This window comes from Lagopus muta, chromosome 13 (genome assembly GCF_023343835.1).
Source record: "Lagopus muta isolate bLagMut1 chromosome 13, bLagMut1 primary, whole genome shotgun sequence".
Taxonomy (NCBI): Eukaryota; Metazoa; Chordata; class Aves; order Galliformes; family Phasianidae; genus Lagopus; species Lagopus muta.
This window is the reverse complement of record NC_064445.1, coordinates 2,387,342-2,399,741: the sequence shown is the minus strand read 5'-3', so window position 1 is coordinate 2,399,741 and position 12,400 is coordinate 2,387,342. Positions and strand designations below refer to the sequence as shown.

General features: G+C 61.2%; 2 protein-coding genes across 7 annotated transcripts; both read right to left on the bottom strand.

Annotated features, from left to right (window-relative positions):
* Nucleotides 1-190: 190 nt before the first annotated feature.
* Nucleotides 191-8,895, bottom strand: SLC7A3 (solute carrier family 7 member 3). 3 transcript variants are annotated; one of them, XM_048959749.1, is made up of 12 exons: nucleotides 6,592-6,857; nucleotides 5,012-5,406; nucleotides 4,661-4,819; nucleotides 4,412-4,592; nucleotides 4,192-4,304; nucleotides 3,375-3,597; nucleotides 3,067-3,206; nucleotides 2,885-2,987; nucleotides 2,240-2,451; nucleotides 1,689-1,855; nucleotides 1,359-1,467; nucleotides 191-1,232 (listed from the first exon to the last, which is right to left on the bottom strand). In XM_048959749.1, the coding sequence occupies exons 1-12, from the start codon at nucleotides 6,780-6,782 to the stop codon at nucleotides 1,096-1,098; spliced, it is 2,130 nt and encodes a 709-aa protein (XP_048815706.1). In that variant the 5' UTR covers nucleotides 6,783-6,857; the 3' UTR covers nucleotides 191-1,095. The 3 variants fall into 3 exon arrangements, with proteins under 3 accessions (XP_048815706.1, XP_048815707.1, XP_048815708.1); XM_048959750.1 differs by lacking the exon at nucleotides 6,592-6,857 and adding an exon at nucleotides 8,783-8,895 and having other exon boundaries at nucleotides 192-1,232; XM_048959751.1 differs by lacking the exon at nucleotides 6,592-6,857 and adding an exon at nucleotides 7,646-7,685 and having other exon boundaries at nucleotides 192-1,232.
* On the bottom strand, nucleotides 8,891-12,300 carry LOC125699814 (translation initiation factor IF-2-like). Of its 4 annotated transcripts, XM_048959753.1 has the most exons (9): nucleotides 11,738-12,300; nucleotides 11,539-11,661; nucleotides 11,079-11,204; nucleotides 10,695-10,748; nucleotides 9,945-10,117; nucleotides 9,499-9,571; nucleotides 9,317-9,388; nucleotides 9,064-9,163; nucleotides 8,891-8,977 (listed from the first exon to the last, which is right to left on the bottom strand). In XM_048959753.1, the coding sequence occupies exons 1-8, from the start codon at nucleotides 12,267-12,269 to the stop codon at nucleotides 9,108-9,110; spliced, it is 1,209 nt and encodes a 402-aa protein (XP_048815710.1). In that variant the 5' UTR covers nucleotides 12,270-12,300; the 3' UTR covers nucleotides 8,891-8,977; nucleotides 9,064-9,107. The 4 variants fall into 4 exon arrangements, with proteins under 4 accessions (XP_048815710.1, XP_048815709.1, XP_048815712.1 ...); XM_048959752.1 differs by lacking the exon at nucleotides 8,891-8,977 and having other exon boundaries at nucleotides 9,053-9,163; XM_048959755.1 differs by lacking the exon at nucleotides 8,891-8,977 and having other exon boundaries at nucleotides 9,053-9,163; nucleotides 9,945-10,033.
* Nucleotides 12,301-12,400: the final 100 nt, after the last annotated feature.

Below are 12,400 nucleotides of genomic sequence, written 5' to 3'. Positions count from 1 at the left end.
CAGTGGGGTGACAGCCCCTCTCCTCCCCGCAGAGCCCTGGGGCTGAGCCGTGGGGCCCTCCCTGCTGGCCGAGCGCTGACCCTGCTCTGCTGCCAGGAAACGCCAAACCCACGTAAGATCCATCTGCCCTAAATTAGTTTATTTATTTCACAAAATAATCTGTCAGGGCTGATTGAGACCAGGCCGGAATCTGGGAAATCGTCTTCGGCCCAGTTCCTGGCTGTGCCTCCCCCGCAGGCCCAGCGGGAGCCCCAGGGGCTATTTCTGAGGTCTTTACAGCAGCACTGGGTCGTGATGACACACTGCCATGTGGCACAGGGCCCAGCCCACTGCTATCCCACACCCCAGGACCAGGAGTAGGGGGCTGGGTGCCCCACACCACTGTTTCCCATCAGCATGTGCCCATAGAGATGCAAGGACAGCCCCAGCCCCCCAGCCCAGGCTGCAGGACACAGGCATTGAAGTGAGATGCAGCTGGACCAACACAGAGCCAAGCAGTTTAAAAAAAAAAAACAACCACAAACCATTTAGACTTCAATAAGTATAAAAATCGACACCGAAATTCCAATTGTACCAAGGCATACAAGGTTGGACACTCATGTCTACACTGCAGACATCATCACAAGGAGCTGAGTGTGATGTTCACACCAAGCGAATGGGTCCAGCAGCACAGGGCTCAGCATGGGCATGGATTCTATTGGGGCTGCGGGTGCTGAGCCCTGTGCTGCTGTAGGGCACTGGGCAGTACCAGGACTGGTCAACTTCAGTCACGCTTGCATTGACACAAATACAACAGTACCACCGCGTGTCCCGTGGGCAGGAGAAGCAGGATGTGACAGCAGCTTTCACACTGGGAGGGCTGTATCGGTGTCATTGCCCCTCGGCGGGGTGGAGCAGCCCCCGGGCCACCAGCATTCCCCCAGCCCGGGGTCTCCTCTCCACGACCCCTGCTCAGCGAGGGGAAAGGGCAGCGCACGGCAGGCTCTGGGCTCAGGCCCCAAGGGATGGCTGTGCTGAGCAGTCTGTGGTCTCGTACCAGCACTGCAGTACTGACAGTCCTCCGAGTAGTGATGTTGATCACAACCACCGCCTCTCTCAGATTGCAGCAGCTCCAGGGCTGAGCTCCATCCCGGGGTGGTGTAGAGGGTTTTCTGTCGTGGAACCTCGAAGCTCTTTTGCATTTTTTCCTTCCACGCTGTTTCGAATGCCATAGCCAAAGTATATCATAAAACCTGCAAAAGTTCATGCGATGAGACACGTGGCAGGGAACGGCCTCCCCGGGCCACCAACAGACAGAAGCTGGAGAAATGAGATACCCACAAGGCTCGGGGCACCACACTGCCCTCTGGAACACCTACCCACAGCCATCCAGATGGCAAAGCGCACCCAGGTGCCGGTACTCAGCTGCACCATCAGCAGGATGTTAACAAAGATGCTGCAGAGTGGAAGGAGTGGGAGGAAAGGTACCTGCGAGAGACAAGATGTGCCACCTTAGCCATGCCCAAGGGATCTGGCTAGGCGAAGGAATGCTCTGCCACCTGGGTGCTTCCATTCCAAGGGCAGTGCCTTAGAGCCGTGTCTCTGGGCTCCAGACATTACTGGGTGGTGGAAGCCCAGCAGCCAGCCCAGCAGATCCTGCACCAGCCTTGGGTGCAGAGAGGTGCAGAGCTCTTGGAGGCTGCACTCACCTTGAAGTTCAGCCGCGCATTGCTCTGTGGCTGCCTCCAAACGATGATGGTGGGGATGAGCAGAGCCACGAGGAGCAGCACCAGGACCAAGATCCAGGTAATGTTGGCCTCCTTCAGAGCCTTCACTTTGAGGGTCAGCACCACGCAGATGATCGTTACCAGCACAGCTGCAAGAGAAGAGCCCATCACCATGCTGCACAGCACGTGGCTGTATCGACCTCCCTGCCACCCTGTGGGCTGCTGGGCTGAGCCACCCCCTCCTCCTGGTCACATGCAGGTCCTCCGACACCCACCCCAAGGCCTTGGGGAAGCACTGTGCCAGGAGGAGCTCATCAGCCTGGCAAGCAGAGTGAAGCCTGTGCTCAGCTGGGCTCAAACCCAGTTCTGGCGCTTCCCCAGACCTTACTGGGCTGCCCTGCTCTGCCTGCACAATGAAACCATTGATCAAAGCTCCCCAAGTCTGCAGGGACCAACACGCCCCAGCCCCTGGCACAGCAAGGAGCCAACGATGTGGCAGGACATGCAGGAGCCGCTGCCTCCCACTCACTCACCCATGATTGAGACGCAGACGTAGACGATGCGCCCTGAGAGCGCTGTGGGAGCGTCTGCAGATGGATTGAAGAGTGCTGTAAGGGACAGGGTCTCCTTCTGTTTGGTGCCCGTGGCAGCGATGTTTGGGTTCATGACAACTCTCTCCTCCTCATTCCCGTTCAGCTCCAGCATCTCCATGGCCTTTGGGGAGTTCAGTTGCCCAGACTGGTACCTGCACACAGCAGACCTGCTCAGTGCTGCACGAACTACAGCAAAGTATGAGGAAGTAAGTTCCAACCCCAGGGATACAGTAGCACCCATTGTTCCCCTCCTGCTCCCCCAAAATCCCTGCTGGGAAGCACCAGTCCCATGGATGGCACAGCTGCCCAGGGGGTGGTAGGGTCACCATCTCTGGAGGTGTTCCAGAATCATGGAAACATGGCACTGAGGGACACAGTGATGGGCATGGTGAGGTGGGTTGGGGTTGGACTTGGAGATCTTAGCTTTTTTTTTTCCAACCTCAATGATTTTATGGTGTGCCTGGATGCCCCAAGCAGCTTTATTTCATGGCTTGAGCCGTGGCCGCAAGCCCCACACTGTCTACAAGGTGCATCCACCCAAGGGACCGTGGTGAAGGGATACTTGGCATAAGAGGTGGCACCCACCGGAGGATGAGCACACACACAGCGACCAGGGAGTAAGCCAGCAGTGTGCCGATCGACATGAGGTCCACCAGGTCTTTCAGGTCAAGCAGGAAGGCCAACACCGCTGCAACGAGGATGGAAAGCATGAGCACAGCCCTGGGCTGCAGGGCGATTGAGAGCAAGATGGCCATGAGGAGTGTTACCTGCGAGCAGCCCTGAGGTGATGGTGGCTGAGAGAGGAGTCTTGGTGCGGCTGTTGATTCTGGAGAGGAATTTGAAGAGCAGCCCGTCCTCCGCCATGGCGTAGATCACACGTGGCATGGGAAACATGGAGCCCAGCAAGCTGCCGTGGGGAGAAGTGGCTCAGAGCTGGCCTGAGGGCCAGCAGTCATGGGGGGAAGGAACTGGCTTGTGCCAGGGAAGGATGGAAGTCACACAGGGCAAAGCCTGGGACAGGTATCCCCAGCCCTGTGCTAGGCCGGGTGATGCCACAAAGAGAAGTTGGATCTACCTGGTAGAGAGGGCACAGAGCGAGCCAATGGCAACAGCATAGCGGGCAGGCTCCCAGCCCACCGCCTTGAAAGCCTCAGGCAGCGGGCTCTTCTTGTTCAGCAGGAAGTAGGGAACCATCAGCGTGAGGGCTGCGGAGACCCCGAAATAGGCCACGAAACAGATGAGGAGGGACACAATGATGCCGATGGGGATGGAGCGCTGCGGGTTCCTGGCTTCCTCCCCTGTGTGGAGGAAAGAGGCAGAGTCCGTCCCCATCCATACTTGCGGCCGTGCCCAGCCCCACACCCCAGCCTGCAGCTCCTGGTAAGTCCAGCTCTCTGCATAAGCACTGGTGTAGCGATGCAGCAATGCACCCACGGTGCCCTCTGCCTTGAGCTTTTGCTCCTTGCAGCACTGCACTCCACACCAGAGGCTCTGCAGCCAGCGGAGGAGGCTGCAGGGAAGCACAGAGGCTGTGCAGAACAGCCTGTACCAGCAACCCGCTGAGCAGTCCTGGGGGAAGGAGAGGAAATGAAGAGGGCTCCCCGCACACCAGAGCAACTAAGTTCATGCAGAACCGACATTTTAAGAAAAAATCTAATATTGCTTGAGGCCAGGAAATAAGCAGAAGCAGCAGCAATTCCCAGCACTGGGCTCTGCAGCTGGAAGGCTCCCTGCAGCTCTGTTCTCACCACACCTCACAGGGAGCCTTTGATATGGGCAGCCGAGGCGCTTTGTGCAGTGCAGCTGGGGCCGGGCTGTTCCCACAGCAGCAGGGAGCACCGCGCTCCTCCCCGAGCAGCTCCAGCAGCTGCCCCACTCCGGGCATTCCCTACCTGTGGTGGCGATGCAGTCGAAACCCACGAAGGCGTAGAAACACGTGGCAGCACCCATCAGGACCCCTTCCAGCTTAAAGGGGACAAACCCACCGGAGCCAAAGGCTTTCATTCTGGAAGAAGGGAGGACAGCAGCTGGGACATCAACACACAACACGGTACCAGCCCTGTGCCACGCAGCGCTAGCCAGGCTCCATTGTGGCACGCTCACTGTCCTCACCTGACCTCCTCCGGCTCATCCGAGTGCGTGAGGTTGATGTAATCCTCCACCGTGAGCTGCCAGTTCTTGATGTCTCCCTTGATGCAGCCGGCGATGAAAACGAAGGCCAACACCAGCAGGTTCACCGCCGTGAAGATTTTGTTCACCAGGGCAGACTCGCTGACGCCGAAGGTCAGCAGTGCTGGGGATCAAGGGGTGAACAGGCTGCACTGCATCACCGCGGTGCCGCCGAGCCGCTCCGACACTCACCAGTGAGCAACGCGATCAGGATCAGCGCAAAGAAGTCCGGGCGCTCGGCCAGCACCCCCGGCAGGTGCAGCGTGGTCTTGTTCATGAAGAAGGTGGAGATTTGGTTGCCGATGATGTTGTCGAACGCCGCACTCCAGGCTCGGGCCACGCTGGCTGTGCCTGGCCAACAGCAAAGCTGCTTGTCGGTCCGAGCCCTGCACACAAGGCAGAGCAGCACCAACCCCATCACGCAGCCATGCAGATCCCCAAAGCACCCAGCCTGCACCCTGCTCCCTTGCCCCACTATGGTGCTGCTCACAGGAATGCATGCCAGCCCCACACTTCCCAGCCCCATCCGGCAGAGCCACGTACCTATCACGTAGGACAGGATGAGGTTCCAGCCGGTGGTGAAAGCCCAGATCTCACCAACCGTGACATAGCTGTAGAGGTAGGCAGAGCCGGTCTTGGGGACGCGGGCTCCAAACTCGGCATAGCAGAGCCCGGCCAGTATCGATGACAGCGCGGCCACCAGGAAGCAAAGGACGATGGATGGACCGGCCGTATCCTTGGCCACTTCCCCGGTCAGCACGTACACACCAGCACCCAGCGTGCTGCCCACTCCCAGGGCGATGAGATCCAGCGTGGAGAGGCAGCGAGCAAAGCGCGTCTCCTCGGAGCTCAGGTCCACCACGCGCCGGCGGATCAGCTTCCTCCCAAGGCTGCTCATTTTTCCCCCGAACATTTTGTCTTCTCGCTGCTCAGAAGCCCTGCAAGAGAAGTTGTTGTAACAGCGTGAAACTCAGCATCCCTCATGGAGCTGAATGCATGCAGCAACGCCACTGCCACCCCGCAGGAGCAGCAATCCCTTGGCTGACCCATGGGCATAGAACCCCAGGCACATCACTGGGATGGAGACCAGCAGTGCAGGGCTGCACACCCACCTGCACAACCAGGAAAGCGAGCCGGAGACAAACCCAGCACGAGTCCACAGCACAAAATGGGCTCCTTAAACAAACACTGTGTGGTCCCAGCCCCGAGGGCCTGGGCACATCCCAGAGCTTGCCCCGCTGTCTTTGAGCAACTCCCCATCGGCCCAAACTTGACTGCTTGGCACAACCCTCCCAATGAGGTGCGTGTGGGTGTGTGCAGAAGCAAAGGTAGGGAGACCAAACGCGCTGGGCTGAGTCACACAAATGCATTAGTTCCTCCCAACATCAGCACTGCAGCCTCGCTGGGGATGCATGGCCAGACACGCAGTGAGCACAGCTCGAGGCTCCCAGCACGCATCCCCTGCATGCACACAGCACGCGCCCCAGGGCTGTGCATGGGCTCAATGTGCCACCCCCAGCCCCACACTCAGCTATCCCCAAAAACGCTCTGGATCACAAACACCCCATGGAGCTGCCTGTGGGGAATGGGCACAGAGTGGGACATAAGGCTCTGGGCAGCCTGGTCTGCTGGTTGGCAACCCTGCACATAGCGGGGGGTTGAAACCAGATGATCCTTTTCAACCCAATCCTTTTCCACCCAGGCCATTCTAGGATTCTATAGTTCTACTCTATGCCCACGTTGACAGAATCGCGGGGCTTGGGGAGGACCTTGGGGGTCACGGAGTCCCAGCCCTAACGCAGGTTCCTCCAGCACGTTCTACAGCCGGGTCCTGGACATCCCCAGCTCAGGAGCCCCGCAGTCGCCGGGCAGCCCGTTGTGCCGCTCCGCCGCCCGCACGCTGTCGCTACGGAACTTCCTCGTCCCGTCTCTCCGCGCGGAGCGGCACAGAAAGCGCGGGAAGGCGCGGGGCAGGAAGCGCGGAGCGCGCCTTAACAGCGCCGTTCGGACGGGCGGGCAGCAACCCGCACCGACACCGACGGCAGCTCGTCCTCCTCCGCACCGCGGGGCTGACGGGAGCGGCACCCGTTGTGCTCAGAAACGCCCGGCCCGCAGCGACTCACCGGCACGGTTCGGGTCTCGCCGCGCTCCGCCCCGGCTCCGCTGTCTGCACGCTCGGGGAGCAGAGCGGCTTCTCCCGCTGTGAGCGCGCCGAGCCGTGATCCAGCCCTCCTCCCCTCCTGAGCCGGCGTCCCACCGCGCCCCGCCCCTGCTGTCGCCGGGCTCGGAGGTGAAGCCCGCCCCGTCCATCCATCCCGGCCCTGAGCGGAGCTGTGGGCGCCCAACATCACGGCCAGTCCGTCCTGCCTGCACCGATCCCTCCAAAATGGCAGATTTAAAGAAAGGGGGAAAAAAAAAAAACCAAAACAAAAAGAAGACGGGACCGGAATCCCTGCGATGCTGCGGAGCGCCCCGAACCCGAAGCAAAGGGGAAAAGCGGAGCGGCAGCAGTGCGGTGCTGCCTCGCGGACTGCCGCGTCGGGGTGGCTGAGGTCTCCCAGAGCCCACATGCCCTGGGGCTGCTCGGGGTCGTGGGGGGTCGCCGTGGGGCACAGCTCGGTCCGGCGGGGCTCAGCCCGACGGCCACGTGCTGTGCGGGCAACGGGTGCCAGGCTGCGCGCACACCGCTCCTCTGCCGGCACACGGCGGAGAAACGGGCAGCAACAGTCAGTGCGGGGACGGGGAAGAACCATCGCCGGAGAACTGCTGGGAGCTACGCCGCTTTTTCCTTACGGCAGCAGCGAGGCACCCGGCAGCCCTCCCTCCTCCCCCCCGACGCGGAAAGCTCTCCTGATGCAATCGGGCACTGCTGTGTCGTTCGTTCAGCAGCGCTGCTAGAACGCGGCCAGCCCCCCCATGCAGGGCGCCGAGCTCCCGGGGGGGCTCGCAGCAGGGCAGGGTGCTGCGGGTCCCGGCCCATCCGCCCCACCTCGCCCCGGAGGTTGGGGAAACAAAAGGCTGCGCTTGGAAAAAACGTGAGCTCAACGCGATGGAACGGCGAGGCGGCATTTTGGATGTGACGCAGGCGGTGATCTCGCTCTTCCCGCTCAGACGAATGAATGAACTGCGCCCTCCGCCCCCCCCACGCCGCTCCCGTAAGAAAGGAAACGGACTCACGCTGTCGGTACGGTCGCCCCGTGCAGCCTCACTACCGGCACCCGCCGTGCTTCCTGCCCCTCCCTCCCCCCCCCCCGGGCTGCCACAGCCAACGTGGCGCGGCCACGCTTAAGCCGCGCTCCCTTCGGTGCGCGGGCAGCGGCTCTGCGGGGGCTGCAATGGGGCGGCGGCGGGGCAGCCCCGGCACGGCGCTGTGGGGAAATGCCCGCCCCTGAAATACCCACACAGAACCGGGCTGACGCCAATGGGACTCGGCTGTTGCAAGAAATCGTTCTACGACAGCAGCCCTCCGGATGATGCTTTGGGGCACGGAGCAGGACGGGCCCGCCCGCTTGTTTCCGCACCTCCCATACGGCTCCCGTTCATCCTCACGGTGCCTCATCTCATCCAGCGCAGGGCCCTGCTCCAACCCGGGGGTGCAGAGCGAGCCAAGCACGAGTCCCAACAGGAGCTGCAGGAAGGCAGGCAGCAGCAGCGCTTGCTTAGCCAGCATGATGTGGGAGCGCAGGCAGCTCCAGGCCAGAAAGGGAGACAAAAGCTCTGCAGAAGCAGCCCTAAATCAGCCCTTGGAGCCCCATCACCTCCCACGAGCAAAGCAGAGGTGGGAGGCAGAGGACAGCATCCCCAGCAGCTGTCCCATGAGCAAAGGGACACAGCCACCCCAGGAAGGGACAGGGGCTGCCTGTGACACTCAGGGGTGGCCAAAAAGAGCAGCCTGAGACAAGAGGGGAGCAGGAGCACACCGACCTGCCCTGCCCAGCCCAAGGGTGCTGCCAGCACAACGCAGCAGGGCTCTGCAGGGCCTCACTCAGATGCCATGCAGTCAGATGAGGCACCCATGCCAACCTACCACAGGTAGAAAGCAGCATGGCAGGGCTTGCAAGCAGTGCTTCCCGCACCCGCAGGCAGGAATGAGGAAGAGCTGAGCCCCATGTTCTACTTCTGTGCCCTACACACAAACCACCAGCTAAACTGGTAAGAAGCAGCTAACAGCCACAGAAGCCACAGTGCCATCAGAAAGAACTGACTCTTCTCGCTTCCAGCAAGAACAAGGTTAAGGCAGAAACCTCCTCACACAGCTGCCTCTCACTGCCATGGTGTCACCAGCACGTGTCCAAGCATCCTTCTCAGACGTACCTGGACTTGTCCAGAAAGGCCTGCATGCAGCCAGGCTGTGCTTTAGTCCACCATCACCAACCACCTCCTCCTTGCATGCAGCAGACCCAGATCTGGCCTGGCAGAAGTCTGAGGAAGAGCTCCTTTCTGCCCAGCCCCTTGGAGAAGAGCAGGTAGCACAGAGCACTGGCCCTCCAAGAGCAGACAGCAAGCGCACTGCAAGAAAAGACATTTTTATTTTGAATACAAGGAGTTAAAAACATCCATTTGTGAAAATATCACCCGCCCAGCAGCTCAGGTGCCTGGACAGGTCTGTGCCATCTGTCCCATGTGTTGGGGGAAGCTGTCAGTTTCTCTCCCAGACGCTGTTCTTATCCTCTGCAGCATCTTCTGGACAGATTCCTGGGGAACAAGAGCAGCATTCCCAGCACTCAGGCCACAAGCTTTGTCCCTTCCACCCAGCAGCCCTTGGTGACTTTGATACCCAGCAAGGGATCACCGGAGCATCCCTGCAACCTGCACAGAAGCGAGGGCTCACCCAGCAAGAGGACGTACCTGCTGCTCTGAGCTGAGCCTGCAAGGAGGAGATTGTCTGACAATAGGCTTCACACTGGGCGGTCTTATCGGCTGGGGGAAAGAGGCAAGGCAGTGCATTAAGCCCGAACACCTTGCTCTCAGAACTCTTAGGGCAGTAGCACAGCTCCTGTTCCACCCCCAAAGCAGCCAGCCCCACATACCTAGCTCCCCTTTCACTCGTTCCAGCTCCTTTTTCATGTGCTCCAGCTCCTGGGACAGCTGGCAACCTGCAGGCTGGCAAGGGCAGGGTGTCAGGGGATGCAGTGACCCATGCAGCAGCCCAGCCCCAGCACAGGTTCTCCTGACTGCATACTGGGACACATCCAAAATGTCAGGATGTATAAAAGTGACCGTGATACAAGCCATATGGGGGCAAATGTCTCAAAAGTGCCTTAGAAATTAACTGAGCAGAAGCCTGCAGTGCCCTGAGCACCAGAGAGGATGTAAAGCGTGCAGCAAAATGCACGAGGCCTTGTGTAAACAGCAGGGAAAGGCTCAGGTGCCAGCTCAGAAACTGGCAGCCCCGGGCACTCCACTGCCTGCCACCTCTTCAGCCCAAGCCGCAGGGTGCATTGAGTTCATGGGGCAGCACACAGCTGGCTCTTACCTGCGCAGCACAGGCTGCATCCCCACAGCCAGGGTGCAGTGCACTGAGATAAGGGGACCCCACACACACCCACGTCTGGTTGGCTTTATCTGTAAAAAGAGTTTTCACTAGAAATGTAACTGCCACAGCCTCCAGCCTCTCTTCAGTCAGGACACAGAGCTGCTCCAGACAAGCTGCACAGGAGAACAAAAGGCCTTTGAGCCCCTCCAGCCCCACAGCTGCTGCTGGCCTGGCCTGTTCAGGTGCTGCCCACAGTGGGGAGAAGCGGCTCCCACAAGGGTGCAAGGGGCAGCCAGCACAGGGGGACACAGAGCTACAGGAAGAGTGACACTCCCCAACATGAGGCTGCCAGCTGCCCTGAATGGCTGCCCCTCTCCTTACGCCCCAGGCAAAAGGCATAAAACCCAACAGAATCCAATACATAAATGCAGATTCTTCCCATTACAGCGTGATCACAGGCAGCTGGTTTTCAGCCGGCCTTCAGCAGCTAGGAAAAATAGTCACAGAACAGTTTGGGTTGAAAGGGACCTTAAACATCACCCAGATCCACCCTCCTTCATGGACACGTTTGCCACCCACCACATCAGGCTGCCCAGGACCCCATCAAACTTGGCCAGGAAAGCTTCAGGGACAGGCTGAGCCCAGCAGGCTGCAGGCAAAGGGCTGCATTCCTGCGTGGGACCAAACCTCTGTTCTGCTCACCCACTCCTATGGCAATCCATGCTGAAAACAGCCATTCTTTGTTCTCACCATTTTCCATCAGGTCTCGGGTCCTATTGCACACCGGTTCCTGAAGAGGCAATTCTGAAGCACGACCCGGGAGACAAAAATGAAGAGCATCAGGCACTGCTCAGAGAGCAGGCAGAAACCCTGTCCTGCGAGTGACCTAGAGCAGCAGATTTATCCAGGCTCTTTCTTAGTGCCTCTCCAGGGAAAAGAACTCCATGCAGCCTCGCTGCTCTGTTTCAGTGCTTCACCCGAGCCCACGCACACACTGCCCCCTCCTGTCCTCAGTCAGGACCAGCCTTGGACTCTGAAGCCGAGACCCGAATAACCTCCCCAAAAGGAGCTCCTCTCCTCCCTGCCACAACGCTGGAACCTCGGAGGCTTCTGCCCAGCCCACTCCCCCTTTACCTAGGTAAGCGTGCTTGGAGGAAGCCACTTTTCCCGCTGGCTGCAATCGGGAGCGAGAAGCCAAGATAGGAATCGCGGTGGGAAGCCTCCGAGGGAGCTGACTGCGGCCCCCAGCCTTGCCAGCAGCTACGGAAGAGGAACATCAGGTCCAGGGACTGCAGGGACCGCAGGGACAGCCGCAAGCCAGCCACACCGCGCCCCTCCTCGGGCAGCTCAGGGCTCTGCCAGGCCCAGCAGCACCAGCGCCCACCACCAACGGGCCCATAAGAGATACTGAGCCAACAGAGCACCGAGCAGCGCCAGCACAGCGCTTACAGCACAGCATCGAGCCCTGGGCTCCTACTTGCACAGACTCCCGACTCCCCATTCCCCACGCTCCGTGCTGCAGCCCAGGCCTTCCCTCTTCTCCCTTCTTGATGCAGCATCGACCCTCCAAGATCCCCCATCACTGCACAATTACTTTCTGTCGCTTTGTCCCGGTGCGAAGCCTTGGGCCCGGTGCACGGCAGTGCCAGCTGCGAGGCCCCGTTGGTGGGATGCCGCAGCCTGGACCTGGCAGCCGGCATCGCCTTCAGCTTGGCACCTGCGGGGGAAGGGAGAAGAGCGGCCGTGCTGCAACCTTACGGCAAAGCGGGCACCGCCCTCGGGGCTCGGCTCACCTGGGGGCACGGGCAGCTCGGTAGCGGGGGCACCGGGCCCTTTGCCAGCCCCTCGCGGCTCCGGCCCCGCAGATGCCCGCCGGGCCAGGGATGGCTTTCCAGCAGCGCGGCCCGGGGAGCGGGCAGGGAGCCGGCCAGGGGGGACCCGCCCGACCCTGCGGGGCTGCGGGCGGGCCAGGCGGGAGCATCCCGAGGCACGGGGCAAAACGAGGCGCCGCGGAGCCCCGCGAGAGCGGCTGAGGAAGGCGGATCCGGGCGGGCTGCCCGCGGCGGGGAGCGGCGAGGACTCGAGGGGCGTGGAGGTGACGAGACCGGCGGAGGGCGACCACGGCACGCCGATATCCGCCGGGTCGGGAGAAGGACCGGGAGCGGCGGCGGAGCCCGCGAGCAGGCGGGCGGCGATGGCGCGGCACTCATCCTCGAAGAAGCTGCAGTAAAACGGGGAGTGCGGCGAGGCGCCGGCCCCATCCCGCAACAGGTCGGGGCAGTTCGGGGAGTCGCGCCACAGCGCCGGCCGCTCCGCCCGCGACATCGCGCCTCCCCGCCGCTTCCGCCGCACGAGCGCCCCCTGGCGGCGGGAAGGCCGCCCGTGCTTCTCCGCTGCCCAGCGCCCCCTGCCGCGCGGGAGGCCCTCCCGCTGCCCCGCCCCGCCCCCCCCCCCCC